Genomic DNA, 23,208 nt, shown 5'->3' with positions numbered 1-23,208 from the left:
GAGCTCCTCAAAATGTGTGTGTGAAGTTTTTTGTTCTAAATCCACTCTGATCCTGTATTTGATCATGCCTATAAACCCCTCTATTTCAGCCCTGCTCAGAACAGGCTGTTTCTGTGTCTGTACCTTTAAATATGTAAATGAGCTGTGTCTGACCACGCCCCCTCTCTGGAAGGTCTTGGGTGTCTCGGGCTTTCTCGCTCCATGTCCTATTGTTTACTGTGAGAAGGCAGACTCAGAGGGCAGAACAAACATCTAGATGTGGGAGTGTCACCCACCTGGGGGAGGGGTTACTGCCCTTTGTGATGTCATGAAGGGAAAATCTCCAAACGGCCTGTTTGAGCACACATTTTCTGAAAAGTGGAGCAGGCAAAAGACGGAGAGGATGGACTTTTCTCATCATTGGGGGGTTTGTAGACAGACTAGAGACACATATTAGAGTTAGAGGAACATGGAGAAGTGGATTTTACAGAATATGTGACCTTTAAATCTATTTATGTTGTTACATTAAAATGTGTTTTATTTGTTCCTAAAGTAACACTAGTTGGTAAACATTAAGAGACCCCAACAGATGTTTAGTTTGACAATTTCAAAGGAGCTCAGACGCCTCCGAGCTCCTATTTGCTCGCACCCTGACCTTGCCTGAAAACAAGTGATATCTCCAGCTCTACCTGAGCATCATACTTACTGCATACAAAACAGGCCTTATAGACTTGTGTTTACATGGAAGGTAGAAGATTAACCAAGCTTGAAGAAGCTACATTTAAACATAACGATGTTATGTGATCCCCAAAGTTTTCATCCTGATCCAACTTTTATGGAAAACAAATTCAAAGTTTTTGAGACATTTACCTGAAAACTATGACTCCATGAGTGCGTGTCTGCATCCAACAGTTGTTGACAGAATATATTTCTGAGTGAGTCAGAGTCTAATCCTTCAAACAATAGAAATAAAACATCACTGTAGTCCAGCTCGGACATAAAAGTGGCAGCAACCTGCTGCCTCTTAGATTCAAACAAGAAACCGAATTCAAAGTTTCAGCTTTAACCTTTTGACCAGCTGCTGAATGTGACAAGAGAAACTCATCGGTTAGAAAACGCAGATATCTATGGCGCCAAACCAACCGGAACCTGAACATTCACAGGTACCTCAGATAAATGCACGCTGAGAAAAAAAGCAGGTGAGATTATTCTGTGTAACGTTGTGAATATTCACACCTGCTGACAAAACGCTGCACCTGTAGACTTTAGGGGTTAAACATGCAGACTCTAAAGGATGAAAACGCCTTGAATCATGGCAATACACTCCATTAAAGACGGAAATAAATAAATGTTATATAAACTCAAAGGCTCAGAAAACGTTCGTGGTGCATAGGATTTGGTGGTCGTATAATGCGATCAGATTGTTCCTCACTGGGACGCTGAGATAAGAGGGGGGGGGGGGGTGAAACACACGGTGTGAGCGCTGCCAGCTGTGTGCAGGTATAAATGGAGGAGTGTGTTCCCTGTGTGCTCTAACCTTTACCCCTTGTCTCAAAATGAACGTGGTCGGCGTGTTGTCCTGCCTCAGCCTGCTGCTAGCTGCCGCTGCCAGCCAGGAGCCCAAGCCCTGCGGTGAGTCTCACACGTCACACGTCCAGATCTGTTTCAAAGATTTCATTTTTGTGCTTTCTGATGAAGCTCGACTTTGAATTAGATGTCAAACTTTATTCATAAAAATCGCCTTCAGACAGATTCAGTTGCATTTAGATAGTTGTCCTCAGTGTCTCCCTGTAGTCTCAGTGATGTAAAAGATGGACACTGCTGCATCTTTGAATGTCTCATTTCACTTTAACAAACTCTCAGACAGCTCAGCTGACGGGTCCAAAGTCATATCCACCTTATGACATCACACATTGACCTTATGACATCACACATTGACCTTTGTTACCATTCCTTTGAGCTGTTTGACCTCAGTTTGGGATCCCTAACCACTTCCTGTTTCTTTGCTGAACTTCTTATCCAAACACTTAATGATAATGAGTTATCATTCCTGTCTTCATAATCAACAGTTACTGTTTGTTAACGCTACTTTGCATAGGATCCTGATTTCTTTAACATTTTGACCCCCCCCCCCCCACCCAGTCGCTCCGGCCTTGATGAGCGGAGGTCTCACTGTGGTGAGTCTCGTCACACGTCTCACTCGTGTAATCTCTCCTGGATGGACCCACTCTCTGTATCTCATTCTCTCCCTGTGCTCTCTACCTCTCCTTCAGATGACTGTCGGAGCTATCTCTTCCACCGGAACAGTCAGCTATGATGCTATTGGTCAGAGGATGAGAGTCAAGACCATGGGGCTCGAAGCCAACCAGACCGCTATTCTGGACACGCTGATGCTTTTCAATAAGGTGTGACAAGCTGCACCAAATGATTGTGCAGATATTTGTTTGAACCATGAGGGCGCTGTCACAGACACATGATGGCTTGGAGACAAATTTAACAACCGATCACTGATTGATATAAGGAAGTTGTGATTATAAGAGGGTGAAAACTGAATGAAAACATGTTTGAGAATTTCATATCAAACATTCAGTTTCTGTCTTTGTCCTGTTTAGAAAGTCTACTATGAGATCAACTGGAGCAAATTCACCTGCAAGAAGAAGAAGCTGGACACAGACTTCATCCCCATGCAGGTTCCCTCTGATGCCAAGCTGATGGGTCAGGTGTTCATGGGCTCCTCCTCCTTCTGGGGGATGGGAGTGCTGACCAACACCTGGTACGGATATCTGCCAGGGAACGGTAAGAGCAGCCGCTGAAATCCTTAGCCCACACGCCTGCTTTTATTTTGAAAGAAGGAAAGAGTAATGGCTATAGAGGAGGACGTGACCGAGACCAAGTCAAGACCAAGACATTTAGAGATCGGATCGAGTCAAGTCCAAGACAGGGCGAGACCAAGACAAGACCAGGACACAGGGAGGGCAAGACCAAGACAAGACCAGCACATTTAGGGGTCGAGAAAGAGTCAAGACCAAAACCAAGGCAGGGTGAGACCAAGACAAGACCAAGACCAGGGTAGGGCGAGACCAAGACAAGACCAGGACATTTAGGGGTTGAGACCGAGACAAGACCAAGACCAAGGGAGTGCAAGATCGAGACCAAGTCGAGACCGAAGTGGTCTAGAGCAGGGGTGCCCAACCTTTTTTGAACCAAGATCTACTTTTAAAGTTGCCAGTCTGCCGAGATCTACCAGTCCACATAGTGAGCCATAGCCTTTACCGACAGCCTACAAACGCATTTAATACTCACACAACAAACAGAAAATAATATCAGATATAATAAATGAGAGTTCTGTAAAAAATAATGCAATATCGACATACTTTTTTTAAAACTCTTATTTTAGGGTAGGCTACATTTTAATATTACGTTTGTATTTGAAGTGTCTGATGTAACCAGGACAGAGATAATATAAGTTTACAATGGGTGCGTCTGGAGATAGTATCTGAAGGAGATTTAGGAGTCCCCTTAGCTGGAATGTTTAAATTGGGGTGTTGTATAGGAGTATTGCCATATATGGTTGTGTAACTTGATGTTTTTATGACCCATGACGGGAAAACAGATGTTTAGATGCATATAAGCAATTGTCTCTGTGTGTTCGACAGAGATCATTATTGGCTTCTTGATCCTCCTGGTCAGACGTGACCAGTGATTCTGTTTCTTGCTTAAATAAAATTATACTCTTTGAAAGCAAGTCAGTCTCAACGGCGAATTTCTTCATCATCCAACATATCAACAACAAGGAAATCCACATCAATTTTGGCGTCACGGAACAGGATCAGTTGGGGCCTTCTGCAGGGGACCACAGCTTGTTTATTATTTCCATCACTTCGTAAGTGTTTCTTTCTTTTTTTTGCTGCACATATTGCAGAGCTGTTTCTGTCGTCTATCGGCAATTTTGGCCGCACTGTCAAAGAACTGAAGTGCAATGATGTGTTGATGTTGGAGTAATTCTCTGTCTAAATTGGGGTTTATTGAGTTAAAAAGTATATAAATAAAGGGGAATAAAATAAAGAAGAGATAAATAAGAGAAGAAGAGATGAATAAAGTTGAAAGGTAATGATAGCATAAGCGCAACTAGTAACGAGACCAGTTAGCTAAATAACCATGCAAGTTTAACAAGGACAGGGCCCATATCCTCTTAACAGTAAGTCATGTGTAAATTAGACACTGAAGTGAAAGTTGGCTTTAAGAAGTAGTCAAATTTGAGTAAAAATAAATAAAGGGGATCCCTGGCCAGGGTATTTGAATAGATGATAAACGTATAATGTAGGAAAATAAAAGAGAGGAAATAAAGATGAGAAGTGTAAAGATGAGAAGTAAAAAGATGAAAAGTGAAGATAAGGAATAAAGATAAGAGTTTTGAGAAAAGTGGGAAAAAAGCGCTGAGTAAAGGAAAAAGTGTGCATTGAAGCATGCAGTGTGAAGTAATTTGTTAAAAGACAATTTGTTAAAAGTTTGACCAAAGTAAAAGATTTGATAGAGGAAAATTATAAATGAGTCGACTTCAAAATCTGAACTGAAATGTGTGTGCACTCGCTGAGGCGCAGCTGTTCTTGGAATGTGTGTGCGTTCAAGCTCTATACAGCCTGAAGTGTTTGTGTGGCTGCTGGACGGTCTTTGTCTCTGTCTGTGTCTTGTCTCTTGTGTTGTGATTTGGATGGTTTTGAGAGGTCTGTGTGGTGTGGAGATGTGTATTTGATCCGGAAATGTTCTTGTATATGTGTGATTGATAAATAGAATAGATGTATTATTAAATAGGCATATATAGCAGGTGATTGGTTAAAAGGCGATTTAGTAACGTATAAGAGGGGACATTTTTGCTTCATCAGTGTTAAAACTCTATGAGCCCTTTGTCTAAGGGGACGTTTATATATCCGATTTGATAAAAAAATATGAGCCTTTGTTTCAGAGGACTTTTACTTATCTGATCTTCATCAGTGTTAAAAACCTATGAGCCCTTTGTTTCAGGGGACTTTATATATTAAATTTGATAAAAATCTATGAGCCCCTCAGAGGATGTTTGTTTAATCTGATAAATACACATGAGCCTAATAAAGGACGTTTATACATAGCATAAGTGTATATAGTATCTGTTTTTAACAGAAGTGGAGAGACCAGCGAGGATAGTCTGTACCCATTCAGGTGGCAAGTTTCGAGAAAAGAACAGAAAAATTCCTGATAAAGTTTAGAACTGCCGGCTGATTGGAGTGTGAACTTTTCTTTCTGTTTGTTTGAGCGTATGTGTGTGACCACATTATGCTGCGAATTTTGTCTGTTCAAAAAGAACATATAGTTTGGTTTAAAATAGGTGAAGAAGTTGGTTTTAACTATCAGAGAATACATTTTTCTATTTGGCTGTTGATTGGGAGGATATTGTGCTGATTTCTGTGTGTGCATAGACTCTGTGCACAGGGGTGGAGCAGTGATCTTAAAAGTGTGTGTGTTCTGTGCTAGTATATTACCACCCTCTAGGAAGTCAACACATTCTGTTTCATTTAATGTCCAATAACTAAGTTTAGCTGAAACATCATATAACAAGACAAAGTTACAAAAGATAATTAGACACTAACTTTATGAACATCCATTGTGAGTAACCGAGTTAGCTCTAGAAATTAGATTCAAAATGGTTCTTAGTGATGCCATTATTTTGCTTTTCTTATTGCCTTACGCCTCAGTCTCTTTATTTCCGGTCTTCACCTAAAATGTGCTTTTATTTAGAAAAAACTGCAAAGGGGACTTCTGCTACATCGTAAAGTTATGGGAGTAAATACATACAGCTAAAATAACAACCAAGAGGAGAAAATGTTACACTTACGTTGGTTTGTGAGGTGGATTTATCTTAAAAACCTCTGTTTGGGTGACTTACTCTCTTTCAGAAGGATGCTACATGCAGCATGTTTCCATGTGTGAGCTCTGAGCTCTGACTCAGTGATGAGTGACAGGAGGATTAAATGCAAATGTAACCTTACTGTGCTTCAACTGTAATCAAATAGATATGATTGGCTTAGTTGTCACTTAATAAATCTTACTTGACCGATAAGTTTCTTTTAATGACTCCACTAGTAAAAAGTGTACATTTCAGTGAAAGTATGGGTGTCACAGCACCCACGGGTGAGATGTGCCTGTCTGTGCATTAAATGCACTAGGTTTGGACCATAGGGTTTGGAGACGATGTTAACCCTTTGACAGCCAGGTTAGACTGGAAGCCCTTGCTAAAATTAGGAGGCGGGTCCAAGAGGCGTTGCCTCACATAGAAAGCCAATTAGCTTACTCCTCCTGTTAAGGGGAGTGGAGAGGTAGCCCCCTCTCCTCCTTCTTCTCTCTGTGGGACACAGAGGGAAGGAAAACACACCCCCAGTAGGGAGACAGCCTTTGCAATAGATAAAAATATATATAGATAAAGATTACAGATAATGTGTGCATATTTCACTGAATTGTTATTGCATTGTGTATATGGATTCAGAGTGATTAAACTTTTGTTTTGTTTTCTTTCTGTTTTCTCTGTTTCTCTCTACTATGCTGTGTGAGAGCTAAAGGGAAGACAGACAGATGGATTGTGTCTGAACTGGATCAGTACAAAAGGCAGATGAGAGGATACCTGGGGGTACTTCACAAGCACTGGAAGCTTGCGGATGACAGCATGTAGGGATCCTGAATCCAGCTTGATCAAGGCCAGTGCGGTTTTATCCACAAACTCTTTCAACAAACACCTGAACTTTTCTATCTGTGTATACATTTTTTATAGTCAACATCTTTGATACATGCTTAGTCTGTTTTCGCATAGAGGCTTACATTGTTTCTTCTATGTATCACATTACAATTATATAGGAGGAAGTCTTGGCAACAGACTGACTAATTGAAGCATTTGGTCAATAATGGAGTATTTTTGATTTGATTGATCATTTATGGAAAAGTTGATTTGATTCAAATGCAGTTGAGTGCTGTGAATGCTGGTTTCATTGTCTGAGTATGGTCTAGCTTGACCTGGGCTATTTTGAGATGGAACATTGACATTATTTCCATAATTTTAAAGATAAATAAGTGTGATTAGATGCATTAGGTGATAAAGAAGTGCTTTTGCTTTTATAGTAAGAAGCCTTAGGTCTCCTTTGGGGTTGGCAAATTCATTCACTTTAAAGTGTGGTAACAGTACTTTCTAAATAGTTTGACTTACAATACGAGGAACTAAGAGGGTCATTGTAATGTCAAAGATGGACACCAAAATTACAAAATCAATCACTCCTGTTGATGTAGTACAGAAGACTAATCCTCTTGTTAAAGATATTCCAAAAATATCAGAAAAATGGAGTAAGCGTTGGCCTGACATTGACCAGCCTTGGCCAGTAGAGGGGACTTTGAACCCGGATGTGATCAAAACAATACAGGTACTTGTGTCTATATACAAGGTAAAGCAGAAGAAGGGGAAAAAGGGAAAAAGGCGTATGGAGAAAAGACAAACTGAGCTTGGAGTTCTGCAGTTGTTTGAAAATGAAGGACAGAAACTGTTAGAAGCTGCAAATGAAAAAAGAGGCCGCGGTATGCAAGAAATACAGAAAAATGATAAGGCAGTGGGTAAGTTAATGGAGAAGGTTAACACACCCTTCTCACATACTGCCTTAGTAAAGAAGCCCCCGCCTTATGAGAAGGAAGTGAAGTTTACTGATGTTTACCCCCAGCTCCCAGTGATTATACAGAAGGGCAACTATCACATCACAGACGAGGATGAACAAATAATCGAGAAGGGAAAGGCTACAACGACCATAGAAATGTACCCAAGCTCCGACAGCAAACATAAAAAGACCCGTTTGAGAAGTTGGAGCGGTCAGCAGTTCAGACGACTGGACATAGAGGATGACAGTGAGAGTGATTCGGATGAAGCTGTTGGTGGATATGACCCAGCAGTAAGACGGATGTTGGCTAAAGCGGAGAAAAAAGGAGACAAGCCAATAAGAAGAGTGGATCCAGGAAAGGACGACACAGATGTGAGCAATGATGATGAAGACTCAGAGAGAGAAGGTCCTTCATATCTTCACCCATTAGCAGCCGGTTTAGGGGTAGAAGATGATGGATGCAGCGCTTTAAGAGAGGTGGAGAGAACTATAGATAGATGCCTTGTGAAAATGAATGAATCTACCTGTCCAGCAACCCAGCATGTCTTGGAAAGGCAACTAGAGGAACTGAAAAAAACACGGAAGAAAATACAGAAGAAGTCTCAAAGGTCTGACACTTTGGGGTATGAATTACGTCCAAGAAAAGAAAAGAGATTCAATAAAATGTGTCCAGTAATTGTGCGAGGTCAAAATTTAGAGTATAAACCTTGGCAAAGTACAGACATGTCAAACATACTTGAAAAATTACCCACTCTTCAAGATGGAGCGCATCCTTGGATTTCGAAGTTGGAAGAGGTTTTGGTGGGAACACAGCCTGCCATGGGAGACATTAAGAGACTCTTGGCTAGCCTCATTGGGGTCCCAGCGATGGAGGAAATCCTACAGGCGGCAGGCCTTAATAGATATGTGGCAACTGCAGTATATGATCCGGAATTGTTGGCTGCCAGTAGAGGTCGGATGTGGAGAGCATTGAGAGATACATTTCCAACCAACGTACACCCTGATAATATTCTCATTGAACCATTGGGCCCACAGGAAAACCCAAGAGCTTATGTGTCAAGGGCTCATCAAGTGTGGAGAAATGTCACAGGAAATGACCCGGATTTGAATCAAATGGAGCAATCAATTTTGAGAGCTAAGATACAGAAGGGATTGCCCCTACCAGTGCGGAGCAAGCTGGCGGAGGTGGTTGGTCTTGGAAGCATGGCAAAAGGTGTGTATACAGATCACATAGCACATCAAGTTGATCTGTATCGGAAAAAAGAGCATGACCAGAAGGAACAGGACCAGGAAACTCTTAGAAAGCTTAACCAACTACAGCTGGTGGATAATAAGAAGAAGGAGAAGAAACAAGCTGTGGTTATGCAGAGTCAGCCTCAATCAACTCAATTACCACCACAACCGCAGCATGACCAGATTCAGTATCAGCCACCCCAGCCGTTATCCATGATCCCCAATGCTCCTTTTCCGCAACCAGGGTTTGGCCAACCACAGATATGGAGAGGAAGAGGTCAAGGAAGTTTAGGAAGAGGAAGAGGAGGAAATTTTCAACAATCTTGGGGAGCATGTCATAATTGTGGTCAGATAGGCCACTTTGCTCGTAACTGTGATAAAACAGGAGGAGGTTTCAGAAGAGGCTTCAGAGGAGGCTTCAGAGGAGACATCAGAGGAAAACCAAGGGAACTCATGGGACCGGTGAACCCTTACAGGGGCCCGGAGCCAGGGTTCTAGGGGTGCCCAGAAGACTCGAAAGGGGGGTGTCAGCTGGTAGTGTCAGGGCCGGAGCAAGATCCAACAATAGTGGTGAAAGTCAATGATCAACCATTGGAAGTAATGGCGGATTGCGGAGCAGCTTTTACCTGTGTTCGGCCTGAAGATGCTATACATCTCCCCATGTCTGACCAATTGGTACGGACGATCGGGTTTGAGGGTGTGAAACAGCTGATTCCTCTCACAAAACCAATTGAGCTCTGCTATAAACATCGGAAAATCACAATACCTATATTGGTGTCAAAACATACGCCCATTGCACTCTTGGGAAGAGATGCTTTATGCAAACTGAATTGTACAATACGGTGTACACCAGACGGCTGTCTGGTGGATGTGCCGAGTGATGTTTATCACCAACTATTTATGACACCTGAGACTGACACTTCTTCAGTGTACTGGATTGGAAATCTTAGTCCAGAGCTATTGGAGCCGGCCAAGCTGTGGGAGAAGTTCATTGTAGCAAATATGCCTAATGCTAAGCTCCCTGAGTATTCACACCACTGCACACTTAAATATTTTAAGAACGCTGGTCAAATAAATCCGGAGGAGTGGTTGAGTAGTCAACCTAAACAGGTTCACCTTAACTCATGTTGCATGATTTTGGGGCCACAAGGAGCAGCGATGAAGATAAACAGTGATGATTATCTTAACAAGGAGCACGACATCAAGGAAAGTGTTCCACATGTGACTTTGCTGGTTGCTGAAGGATTTGAACAGAAGCATATAGGGGCAATGATGGCAGAAGCTGAGAAAATACAGTTTGCACCAACAAAGGAGAATCCTGCTATCTGGATGAGTGAAGATCAGCAGTTCATGAAAATCATGATCTCAGCTCAAGGACAAGGACGACCACAAGTGGTGATAATGACTCATGAGTCAATTTTCAGTGCTAAATTAGACTCAGATAGTATGACAGAGGGGATGTTACAACAAGTTCCAGAATGTTTGTGGTCACGGCATAGTACTGATATTGGCCTTGTGAAGTCAGCCCAACCGGTGAGAGTTGAACTTCGACCAGGAAGCAAACCTCCTTGGAAGAACCAATATCCACTAAAAGAGGAGGCAATTCAAGGGATTGAACCACAAATTGAAGGTCTGTTGCAAGCAGGTGTGTTGGAGAAATGTTCAGATCCACAGAGTAACACACCTATATTGCCTTTAAAGAAGCCAGATGAATCGTATCGCTTGGTACATGATTTAAGAGAGGTAAATGAAGTGGTGGCTGACTTTTCGGCGGATGTGCCCGATCCTCATACTATGTTGGCCCAAATTCCCCCAGACGCTACACATTTCACAGTGTTAGATTTGTGTGGAGCATTTTTTAGTGTTCCACTAAGTGAAGAAAGTCAAGGGTTGTTTGGATTTACATATAAAGGACAGGCTTTCAAATATAAGAGGCTCCCTCAAGGATTCAAACATAGCCCTCATATTTTCAATAAAGTGTTGAAGGATGATTTGGCAGGGTTAAATCAGATTTTGAAAAGTACTGTTATTCAGTATGTAGATGATATTGTCATCTGTTCACCAGATAAGGAAACGTGCCAAAAAGATTCAATTAAATTGTTGCAGTTATTGGCAGAAAAAGGACACAAGGCTTCTCGGAAGAAGTTGCAATTCTGTCAGGAGAAGGTGGTGTATCTGGGTCAAACAATAACTCAGGGACACAGAGGCATCTCTGACAACCATTTGGAAGCCATTCGAAAGGCGCCGAAGCCCAGAACAGTCAGAGAGATGATGACATTTCTTGGAATTGCGGGATATTCTTCAGCATGGGTGGAGGACTATGCCACTCTAACAGGGCCTTTGAGGGCTATGATCAAAGAAACCGGGAATGCTCAACTCCATTGCAATCTCACCTGGACGCAGGAAAGTCTTGTGGCATTTGAGACGATTAAACAGAGGTTACAGGAAGCACCAGCGCTAGCATTGCCAGATTATTCTAAGAACTTTTTGTTGTATGTGTCTACATCCACTGGGGGTAAATATGCATGTGCAGTTCTTTGTCAGCCCACAGGTACGGGGACAAGTCCTCAACCTGTTTCTTATTATTCTACTGGCTATTCTGAAGTGGAGATGGGGTTACCACTGTGCTACAGAGCAATGGCGGGAGTTTATCTAATGTATGATAAAGCATCATCAGTAACTATGGGTTACCCTGTAACAATTCTTACCCACCATAGTCTCAGAAATCTTCTGAATTTTGGTAAATATACTTTGACTATGCCTAGGCTTAGAGACTATCATAGGCTTTTAGAGCAGGAAGATGTCACCTTGGTAAGGTGTGTCACAGTAAATCCAGCTGAGAACTTGCCGACTCCAGAGGATGGGGAGCCACATGATTGTGTTCAGGAAGTGGAGAGATATTCGAAGCTCCGGTCGGATTTACAAGCTCTTCCACTGCATGAGTCGGATGTGGAGTATTGGACTGATGGGTCCTGCTATCGTGTGGATGATGCATTGAGTGCTGGTTATGCAGTAGTCAAAGCCCAGGGGACGGAGTTTGTTGTTGAAAAAGCAGAAGAAATACCACAACCTGCATCTGCACAGCTTGCTGAGCTAGTGGGGCTGACTGAAGCATGTCTGTTGGCTGAAGGCAAGCGGGTGACGATATATACAGATTCGGCATATGCACATAATGTGTGCCACCTATTTGGATCGGTGTGGAAGAATCGGGGGTTTAAGAAAACAGATGGTTCTCCGATACAGCATCATGCCCAGATAATGAAATTGTTGCATGCGATGATGAAGCCGAAGGAAATCTCAGTGACTAAGTGTGCAGCACACAAAAAGGACATGTCAAGGGTCACACAAGGTAACAAAGTAGCTGATGAGGCTGCAAAGGCGATAACAGGAGCAAACAAATTGGGCAAAGTTCTTCTGATCACCCATGAAGTGGACTTGGAGGATAACATTACGCTCAGGGATGTTGTCTCAATGCAAGAAGCTGCTTCTGCGATGGATAAACAATTATGGAGAGACAGAGGAGCCACTCAAGATTCCACTGGCCTGTGGAGAAATCATGAAGGACTGCTGGTAGCGCCCCCAGACCTGCTGGGTCTGATGATCCAGGAGGCACATGGTTTAGCCAATGTGCAAGGGGGGAGGTTAGGAGAAAGATCACGAAAGAATATGGTTTTTGGGCACCGTACTTGCTTGAACAGATTGATTATGTCATAGGCAGGTGTACTATCTGTCTAAAAAACAACGTTCGTAGGGGTGTGATGGTTCCTCCCGGTTACATTCCAACGCCAACAGGTCCTATGCGTGAGTTAGTTGTGGATTTTGTTGACATGATAAGACCGGTAGGAGGTAAAAGATACATGTTAGTTGTTGTGGATAGATTTTCAAGATGGCCCGAGGCCTGTCCAACTAAGCGGAAAGATGCTCAGTCTGTTGCCAAGTTTTTGTGTCGTGAGGTTATAAGCAGGTGGGGACTCCCAGACCGCATATCCTCAGATAATGGGAAAGAGTTCGTGGATAAAACAGTAAGACTAATTCTGAAAAAATTGGGAATTAAACAACGTTTAGGAGCTGTTTATCATCCGCAAAGCCAAGGTGCTTGTGAAAAAATGAATGGTGTGTTAAAAAACCGCATTGTTAAAATCTGCCAACACACAGGTTTGAATTGGGTGGAAGCGCTTCCACTGGCGTTAATGGTGTGTCGTTCAAGTGGGCTCCGTGATTTGCGCATGACACCCCATGAGTTGGCAATGGGCAGACGGATGCCGACACCTTGTTTGCGTACAAGTGGCAAGGGTCCAAGTTTAGCCCTTTTAGAAGATGAAATGCGAGTGTATGTTAATTACATGGCTGCTTTACATAAGAGAATATACACATATGTCTCTGACAGGCAAAAACGAGAGGAGGTGCAAGAGAGACTCGATGAGCAAAAGACGAATGCAGTGCAACCTGGAGACAAGGTATTCGTGAAGGTGTTTAGGAGGAAGTGGTTTAATGAACGCCGCGAAGGACCATTTGAAGTAGTCCGCAGTACGGGAACTGCGGTCCAGGTTAAAGGGTCTCCTACCTGGTATCATTTATCACATTGTGTTAAAGCGCCAACAGAAGAGGTTCCACGATCACAGAACCGAGATGTTGAAAGCGCAAGAGAGCCAACAGAAGCTGCGGAAGCAGCAGAGGTTCGTGCAGACCCCCAAGGTCACGATCCGGAAGAAGGGATTGACCATGTTGGGGCTATGCATGATGATTTTGATTACACTTTTGATGATGTCAGGGATGACTTGTCAGTCCGTGAGCAAGAAAGACGATTTGGTGACATTGATTTACAACATGTCCCAGAAACAACAGAGTCTATTTCTCAAGAGCATGAGTCAAAGACTCCAGAGGGCTGTGATGCCTCTACAGGAAAATTCACAGACCCAGTTGGACCAAGGAGTCCAAGGCCAACCCGAAGAAAGGTTAGACCAAAACGTTACGAGGACTAGAGTAGAAGTGATTTTGGGAAAGTCAGTTCAGCTCCCATGTCAGTGTACAAAGGAAAATAATGGGAAAGGAAAATTCCGAGTCAAGTGGGAAGATAGCCATGGTAAGGTTATTGATTTATTGGGGACATCACCACTAGAAAAGTATGTGTTGCTTAATGATCGAAGAAGGTCAAAGATTGAGGGAGACTGTAGTCTTTATTTACGTAGATCTCAGATTGAAGATCAAGGTGACTATAAGTGTACATATTATGACCCAAAATTAGTAAATATGGGAGAGCATAGTGTCCAATTGGGGTTAGGTTACAGAAACAGTATTGTGACTTTAGTGGTACTAAATGAAACTAGAATTGCAAAACCCCTGGTTGTTGAAGTAGGAAAACTGTCAACTACCATATCAACTCTCCCGCTGATTGAGAAAATAAAGCAGACATCCACCTTTTCAAAACTGAAGGTTACTGACGTCACAGAGATATTGCATCTAAATACAGCTGAGCCTCAAATGATTTCTACAACTCAAATTCCTGTAAACATTGTGATTAAAGCTACGTTAGGGAATTCAGCACGCCTTCCATGTAAATGTGGAAAATGGAATAATGATGGTAATAATCCCCCTAATTGGAAAAATGCTCGTGGTGAAGAAATAGTGCTAACAGGACCTGAAATTAATAGTGTGCCTCGTGATCAAAGAAAGTATATTTTGTATAATCACATAAGGTTGTTTAGGGTTGAAGACGACTGTACACTTGTCCTAATCAATGTAACAGGGGAAGATCAGGGAGAATATACATGCACTTATTTGGATCCAGAGTTTAAATTTGTACCACATCACAATTATTGGGTAAAAGGGTATAGAACTCGTAAGATAATGCTTGTGGTAGAAGGCCTAGATCCTATTGAAGTAGTTACGGTGGCTAAAGAGGTTCAAAAGCAACTAGTCACTCCAAGGGTGACTGATGAACAGATGATGTCTACTACTGTAGCTCAGAGAATACCTAGTAGTATTAGCGTATCAACTTTGGTTACTACTCTAGCTGCGACTTTGGTAAAAAAGGATGTTACAACAGCAATGATGACAATTTCTACTTCTGTTACTCCTAGTAATTTTACAAGTGAGGTTGTAAAGATGGGATCTACTATCAACGAAACAATGATGAGTTCTTCGGTGTCTACAAAGTCTGTAGGTATGATGTTGACATCTGTTGCTACATCTACATTAGTTAAGGCAGCTGAAACAATTCAGATGACTATGTCGAATCTGATTGGTGATTTTGTAGATGCTGACGGAACATCAGAAGGCATGACTAAACATCTTCATGCATTAGAGAAGCGTGAAACCCAATGGAAAGCTTATGGGTTTGATTCCTCGGTGTTGCAAATTGCAGACCCGTGGGCAAGTAGAAATATGTGGTACCAACAGTTGACTCACTCTGTTAGATTGGCTAGTAATTTGAGTGGTCCATGTGTCGTGAGAGTTCCAGCACCAGGCACATGGCCTTCAATTCTAGAGACGGTACCAGAACCTTTAACTTCTAAATGTCAAAATTATGCGCTATCGTGGTTGGTATTTAAGCAACAAGCACCATATGATTATTGGATGGCCGTGTCGGTGCATCTATTTACACCTCAACGGAATTGTGCTTGGTTGAAGAACTTATCATATATAAATCTCCTTGATCAGTATGAAGATATTACAACAGCAGTCCCTGATCCTATGGAAGTGACACCTGTGAAGGTTAAATCTTGTTTTTGTTCAAATGGTACTCATGGTGGAGATGGTATGTTTATGGGAATATCAGAATGTGATAACTATATGATGCAATTTGGACGACGTAATCAAAGGGCTATTGATGACATGTATATAGTGACCTTTCATGCACCACATCGCCGACTGAGTAAAACTCTAAGTGTAAAGAATCAAACTTTACCGGGTAATTTTACCATAGGAACATTTAAAGATATCTGGTGGATTTGTGGCGATAAGGCATACTTATTTTTACCTTATGGTTGGATTGGATGTTGTTATATGGCACAGTTGAAACTTCCGTATGATGTTTTTGTTATTCAGAAGGGACAAGGGTCTGATGAGGATAACTCTACGACAATCTCTAGCAGTAGAAAGAAAAGAGATTTGGCACAATTTCACAACTTGGAGTCTTATCATTGGAGGATAAGTTTGGGAGAGAAATGGGGAATAGGATTGTTTCCATGGTATGGTGTTACATACTTAGCTGATCATATTGATAATATTACATATACCCTGCAAGGTTTTGCAAACGAGACCATAAAAGGTTTTGAATATTTGTCAAATACTCAGAGGAGTCATCGATTGACGTTGCTGAAACATGACATGGCTCTTGATTACATTTTGGCCAAACAAGGTGGCCTCTGTGTAGCTTTGAATCTAACTGGAGAAGCCTGTTACACTTTGATTCCTGATGCTACTGACAATATGACTAGTGTCATAGATGCTTTGAAACTAATTAGGGATTCATTTGGTCCATCAGAAAGAGCGGGATGGTCTGCGAATACTTGGTTACAAGACCAATTAGGACCAGTAGGAGCTATAATGGTTCAGATTTTGGTGGCTACCCTTCTATCACTGTGTGTGATGTTTTGTTTTTGTACGCTGTTGTTGACCTTTGCTAAGGCTATGATATTGAGATGGGTAGGAGTTGTGATGCCAGGAGAAAACATTCAGATGCCGCTACTGAGTGGTAATGACCTAAGTGAAGGTGAGGAGGTCATAGAGATTGGAGAGAAATATCCATTTTTGAATATCTGAATTCAACATTGACTCACTATTATTTTGAACTGGAAGTGAATTGATAAAAGGGGGGAATTGAATATTTTAATCATGTATATTAATCATGTATATGTTAATCATGTAGTGGAATAAGGTGAAAGTATGATACAAAAATGAATATCTTTGATGGTTTTGTATGTACAAAGATACTGGTTGTTGATTTTTCTTCCCAGGATGATATTTGGGAGACCAATGTGAAGGTGGCTGATTGTCCAGAGATCCTTCCAGATTAATGGAGTTGAAACAACCAAACTTAAGAAAATGGAGGATGGAAATGGACAACGGAAACCTGAATGAAGACATCATGATGAGGGGTTTCGATTGAAAAATCATTGAAGGTTTATTACAATGTAACTTGTATTGTTGATAAATATTTTTGTATGTTTTACTTTATAGTAGATATTTTTAGCAAGACATATTTTTCTGGAACTGTATGAGATGCATATATTGGGACCTCAGGTGTTTTCTTTCTTTATCGATCCTTAGGGAAAGTGGTGTTAGGTAGGGAGAGGTCCATTGGAAGGTGCGATGGGTCGACCAGCCTGACTTTGGACAATTTTTAGATTTTATTTCTGAGGTTTTGAATGTGTGCATTTATATATCATCCTGAAAAGTTTTCATAACCCTTTTTCTTTTTAATTGGTTTGGAGTACTATAGGTGGTTGCCTGGGGCAGAGGAACCGTGAGAGAGTTTTCCTGTCTAGATTGTTTGATGGATAATAAAGAAAGATAGCTGCCTGATGGGTTTTTCGCTCTCACACTCCACAAATAAAAATGTTACTATATTACTAAGGTTAAGCATGAACAGAAGTGATTCATATGAGGCTAATTAACATCATAATTGTATAATTTATCTCGTTTGCGAGACTATAGTCTCGCTAGGGGGGACTATGAAGTGTCTGATGTAACCAGGACAGAGATAATATAAGTTTACAATGGGTGCGTCTGGAGATAGTATCTGAAGGAGATTTAGGAGTCCCCTTAGCTGGAATGTTTAAATTGGGGTGTTGTATAGGAGTATTGCCATATATGGTTGTGTAACTTGATGTTTTTATGACCCATGACGGGAAAACAGATGTTTAGATGCATATAAGCAATTGTCTCTGTGTGTTCGACAGAGATCATTATTGGCTTCTTGATCCTCCTGGTCAGACGTGACCAGTGATTCTGTTTCTTGCTTAAATAAAATTATACTCTTTGAAAGCAAGTCAGTCTCAACGGCGAATTTCTTCATCATCCAACATATCAACAACAAGGAAATCCACATCATATTTATATCACATATGTTTTTCCCTTAATTTAGTTTACAACAAACAACTTTAATCTGTGTGGAGATGTTCACAGACTACAGCAGGCTGCTGTGAGATGATGTTGCTTTTGTTAAATTAGCTGCAGACACGATGAGAGTGAACGGAGTAAAGTCAAGTTTGACCGGGTCACGTGTGTTCACGCCTCGGTCCGTACGGATCACGGATCAACTGTGTGCTGTAGCACTAAAAGTAAAAAGTAAAAAGGTTCGCGTGGTGGCTGGCGCTCCAGTGCAAGTGTGTGTGTGTGTGTGTGTGTGTGTGTGTGTGTGTGTGTGTGTGTGTGTGTGTGTGTGTGTGTGTGTGTGTGTGTGTGTGTGTGTGTGTGTGTGTATGTATGTGTGTGCGTTTGCGCTGTATGTTGGTGTGCCCCGCGATGCTCACAGTCATGACAGCAGAGAGGAGCAGAGAAAAGTAGCTGCAGCTACATCAAATGCGCTTAATACTCGTAGCATAGTTTCTATATATGACTTTTTGGTAAAACATTTACCCCCCCGGTTTTACCTGCACGTCATTGCGCGTGCCTGCACTCTCTCTCTCGCTCCCCCGCTCGCTCTCTCATGCACGCAGCAATTTCATGAATAAATGAAAAATTAAATACACACAGGTCGGAAGTATACTTGGGCTCCCCACACAGGTATCGTGTGTGGGAAACAGTGCAATGAGATGAAATTGAAATCACTTTTCTATTTTACAATTGTATTTTATATTGACTAAACATCTCGCGATCGACTGAGAATCAGTCAGCGATCTACCTGTCGATCGCGATCGACTGTTTGGGCACCCCTGGAGAGGAACGATCTTGAGTACGACAACTTTCATGTAAAACACCATCTGATGATTAAAATTAAACCCTCAACTTTGACCCTCCCCTGTGACCCTCACCTGTGACTTGTGTTTCGTGTGTTCAGGCGTGTACTCAAGTGTGTTCACGGAGATCGGCTGCGTCCCCATGACCTTCTCGTCCTACACTCCTGAGTCTGATTGGATCACTGTCAGGTGAGAACGTGAGCTGATAACATACTGTTTTTTGTCTTCTCTAGCTCCTATGTCTGATATTGCAGATATTGCATTCTCACATAAAGTCATGACGGTGAAACAGTCTGTAATGATTCAGTTTTCATCTTCTATCTCAGCACCTTTAACTGGGTTTTGGGGAACTCCAACCCCATGGACTTCTTCCCTCCTTTCATCTGTGCCAAGGCTCAGCTGGAGGAGACGGAGACGCCCGCCAACATGTTCACCGTCCTCAAGTCTCTGGCTTTGAGGGACAAGATGGAGGAGTAAACATCTGAAGAGTGTCAGCAACTGAATCTCGGTAACAATGTGTAGATCTCAATCAATCGAGTGAGGCGAGTGCAGTGCAGACATGTCAGAGGGATGTATATGAATGTCATTTAGGACACATCCCCGTTTACATCGTCATAGTGGGATTTAACCCAAAAACCCATTTCTTTGTATTTCAGGTTAAATGAAAACTTAAAATGGTTCTATATGAATATTTTGGGGTCGACAGTGAGAACTGCACAAGGAGACCTTCCTCTGTAGCTGCATCCCTGCAACAGCAAGCGCCCCCCCCCCCCCCCCCGCCAGACTCCTTAATAAAGTAAATTAAAAGCATTGAGTGGAACTTTGTTGTTTGTGTGCAATATTTAAAACAAGCATGTTCAAATGTTCCCACAGTTACACATGAGGCATTTATCACTAGTCTATGAGGCAGTTACACATGAGTGGTGCAGTAATTTATCCTCGTCAGTGAAATTACCATTTTTTCAAAAGGTTTAAAAATTAAACTACCATTTTAAACTACAATCAAAGACTAATTGGTAATCAGGGTGTTTTATTTTGAAGGCAAGTGTTATGAGTGACATTGATGGATCTGAGCGTGTGTGAGCGTGTGTGTGTGTGTGTGTGTGTGTGTGTGTGTGTGTGTGTGTGTGTGAGTTACATGTCTCTCAATAACAGAGTTTAAACTTCCTGTCTTTAAACAAACAAACATTATAAAATGGAAACAATATGGCCGAGCTTGTTGGCCTTTCTTAAATCAAATGTTGGTCATGTTCAGCCAAATGAAGGACGTGGTAGGGATGCAGGGTCGCCTGGTAACCCTCTCCCTCTAGTAACCTGCAGTACTTTGTGTCTGACAGCAGATGGAGGCAGCATCTCTTTTTCTCATCGTTTGATTTATAATGAATCCGTCTCATTTGAAAGCCCTGAAAATACTGACACTGGAGGATCCAGCATGAGAACACTTTATTTTACACCCTGATCGACCATTTGGTGTTTATTAAACTGATCATCCCATCAATCAAATTTAATCTAAACAGCTTCAATCACAATTAAATTTGACTGATTCTGAGATGTTAAACATTTTTTTTGATTTTCTGCCCATATTCTTTCACTTGTTCCTGTGTGCACATTTTATGTTGTCATGTTTTATTTATAAATCTGTTATCCTGTCATGCTTTAAAGGACCAACCAGTGAGATGTGTTGAGAGTGAAATGATAAAGGTACCTTACTATATGATCAGACATTAAGGAAACATGCTATGTTGAAGTGCTGGCTTCTCTGACAACAATGCAGCAGCCAGTATGTCCTCTTTCTAACTTTAGATTCTGGTCCTGAATGATCTGGATTTGTTTGGACCAGAGAAGGTAGGCGCTTTTAAGGCACCCCCACACGGCCGTTTTGGACGCCCCTCGGTTTGTCAGATATGAGAGCAGTTATCAGGTCAAACCAACAGGTGTTGCAGCGATGGAAGCGGGCAAGAGAACTGATAGATAGAAGTGATTGTACCCGACCTAAAAAGCCTCTGCATATTTCTAATAAGCTCCACAAGCTGCTCCTTTAATGTTTTAGAGTCACATAAAGGGGCCTCACTCAGACTATATGAAGTTATACATTATTATACTGGTTAGAAAAGCTGCATAGAAGAGGATATGTCAGAAATATTGAGGCTAAATCCTCAAATGAATAGTCTGTTGTCTACTAGATGATCAGTTTCGTTCATGGCTCAAAGGAGACATTTTTACTCATGAATGAAAAAACATCCATTTTAAAGTCTTCCTTTTTTTGTTTTGTCTCAGGCTTTATTTGAAAACTTCTTCATTTGCTGAACCACTCCGCTGTGTCTGCTTACAGTAATGGCTGACTAACCCACTGCACATCAATAATACCACTGTCATCAGAGCGCCTTCTCACACGGTCCTCCTTCAGGGCTTTTGTGATTCATCCTCTAATGATAACGGGAAGACATTCAGAGGTGGCTACCTAACCCCGCTGTTCAAAAAACGACTCATCTGTCCTGTGTGATTAGAGAGATGAGAGCCTGCTATGGAAGCATTAGCAGTGATAATAGCCTTGCTAGTCTGTCTAATTATCCGTCTAATGGTTATTTAAGCGTGCTGGGACTTCAGCGTAGACCCCGTAAAGGGAAGAGCTCAGCCTGCGTGTGACGTCCATGTTACGAAAAAAAAGGCAAATTACATCGCCGCAGACATTTCTACCTTCATGTTTAACGGAGCTGAGATGTAAAAGTGGGAGACGCAGATTTGTTAATTTTGTGCCTGACTGCAGGTCGATGTCAGAGTCGCTGGAACAGTGTCGTTCATCTCAAACTCTGAGGAGTGTAGAAGTTAAACTCAAAGAAATATCAATAAAAAGAAAAACAGCAGAGAACTTACACATAAAGGGAAGCTTTGCATAACTAATATTTCTCTTTATGGAGTGATTTTAGAAGCAGGGTGATTATACGCACATCTCATATTGTAAATAAAGGTAATTATGATTTGTAATCTTCCGTCGGGATGGTGAGACTCTGTAGTCGGGGACTTTATTGCTGCCATGTAACTTATTGTGGTATGAATTATACATTTTTAGAGAAATACTTATAGCAGCAGTATGTAACTATGACCCCCTAGTGGTTAAAATGGGTACTGCAGTTTAAATTCTAAACATTGTAGAGAGCTGTCTCTCCCGCCCCCTCCTCTCTAGAGTCAATGCTCACACAGGTTGCCATGTGGTGGACACTGAAGCTTCAGTGTTTAGCCAGCTCTGCATCGGTCTGTAAACCTTTCTGTGTTCTAACCTCTCTCCATTTTTCAAAAGCATCTCCAATATTGATCCTAGTTTGAGCACGTTTCTGCTCGTGGAGCTTATTAGAAACATGCAGAGGCTTTTTAGGTCGGGTACAATCACTTCTATCTGAACCACTTATTTTGCCCGCTTCCATCACTGCAACACCTGTTGGTTTGACCTGATAACTGCTCTCATATCTGGCAAACCGAGGGGCGTCCAAAACGGCCGTGTGGGGGTGCCTTAAAACCGCCTACCTTCTCTGGTCCAAACAAATCCAGAGCATTCAGGACCAGAATCTAAAGTTAGAAGGAGGACATACTGGCTGCTGCATTGTTGTCAGAGAAGCCAGCACTTCGACATAACATGTTTCCTTAATGTCTGATCAAATAGTAAGGTACCTTTATCATTTCATTCACTACACATCTTACTGATTGGTCCTTAAAATCAGCTTTTTGCAAATGAGGAAGATTTATGTGTCTGCTTCGTGTGAGTGCTATGATTGCAAATTCAAGCAGTCCCAGTGATTACACTGTTTCTCTTCCACAACTGAAGCTCCTGCAAATATTGTCTGATGCAAATTAGTGCATGGCACGCTGTCATCTGGAAGATTTAAGTGTCTTACAGAGCAGCTCAAGAGGAGTCGGCTCAGGAGGAGGTTAGAGGTGTAGCTCTGCAGCTGGAAATGTGTCATTTTGGGGACTATGAGTGAAAGAGGCAGACACATAGAAAGACTCAGACAGAGCACCCTGGGCCTGGTGGATGTTACCACTTCACTTACTTCAATCACACTCAATTCAATGACGATTGGGACATCTTGTGGGCAGCAGTATGTCAGTCTGTCGGGACTTGGGTTGTGAACCAGAGGGTGGCCCCCTGGAAATTGTTCTGGGAGCTGGAGAGGTGCCAGTTCACTTCCAGAGTACTGCCGAGGTTCCCTTCAGCAAGGCACCAAACCCCCCCGCACTAGCTCTGGAGCGCTCGCTGTGTGCACCCCCTCTCACTCTGACACCTCTCCATCAGTGCAATAAAGTGCAAATTGTATTAAAGGCACAAAGTAACAATCTCCTGTTGTCGGTCGCTGTGCGTCCTGTGGTTTCATATTCATGTTACAGAAGTGACCACGACTGAGTGATAACAGAATGAGAGTCTGTTCATGCTCCAA

General features: G+C 42.0%; 1 protein-coding gene across 1 annotated transcript; it reads left to right on the top strand.

Annotated features, from left to right (window-relative positions):
• The first annotated feature begins 1,490 nt into the window (after positions 1–1,490).
• On the top strand, positions 1,491–19,572 carry LOC109999792 (ependymin-like). Its single transcript, XM_020654927.3, has 7 exons — positions 1,491–1,611; positions 2,122–2,156; positions 2,253–2,384; positions 2,592–2,775; positions 18,880–18,967; positions 19,105–19,286; positions 19,435–19,572. Exons 1-6 carry the CDS (start codon positions 1,536–1,538, stop codon positions 19,253–19,255), a joined length of 666 nt encoding a protein of 221 aa, XP_020510583.2. The 5' UTR covers positions 1,491–1,535; the 3' UTR covers positions 19,256–19,286; positions 19,435–19,572.
• The last annotated feature ends 3,636 nt before the right edge of the window (positions 19,573–23,208 follow it).

Source organism: Labrus bergylta, chromosome 1, assembly GCF_963930695.1.
Source record: "Labrus bergylta chromosome 1, fLabBer1.1, whole genome shotgun sequence".
NCBI lineage: Eukaryota > Metazoa > Chordata > Actinopteri > Labriformes > Labridae > Labrus > Labrus bergylta.
The sequence above is the reverse complement of the archived record's forward strand: the minus strand, read 5'-3'. Positions and strand labels throughout refer to the sequence as shown.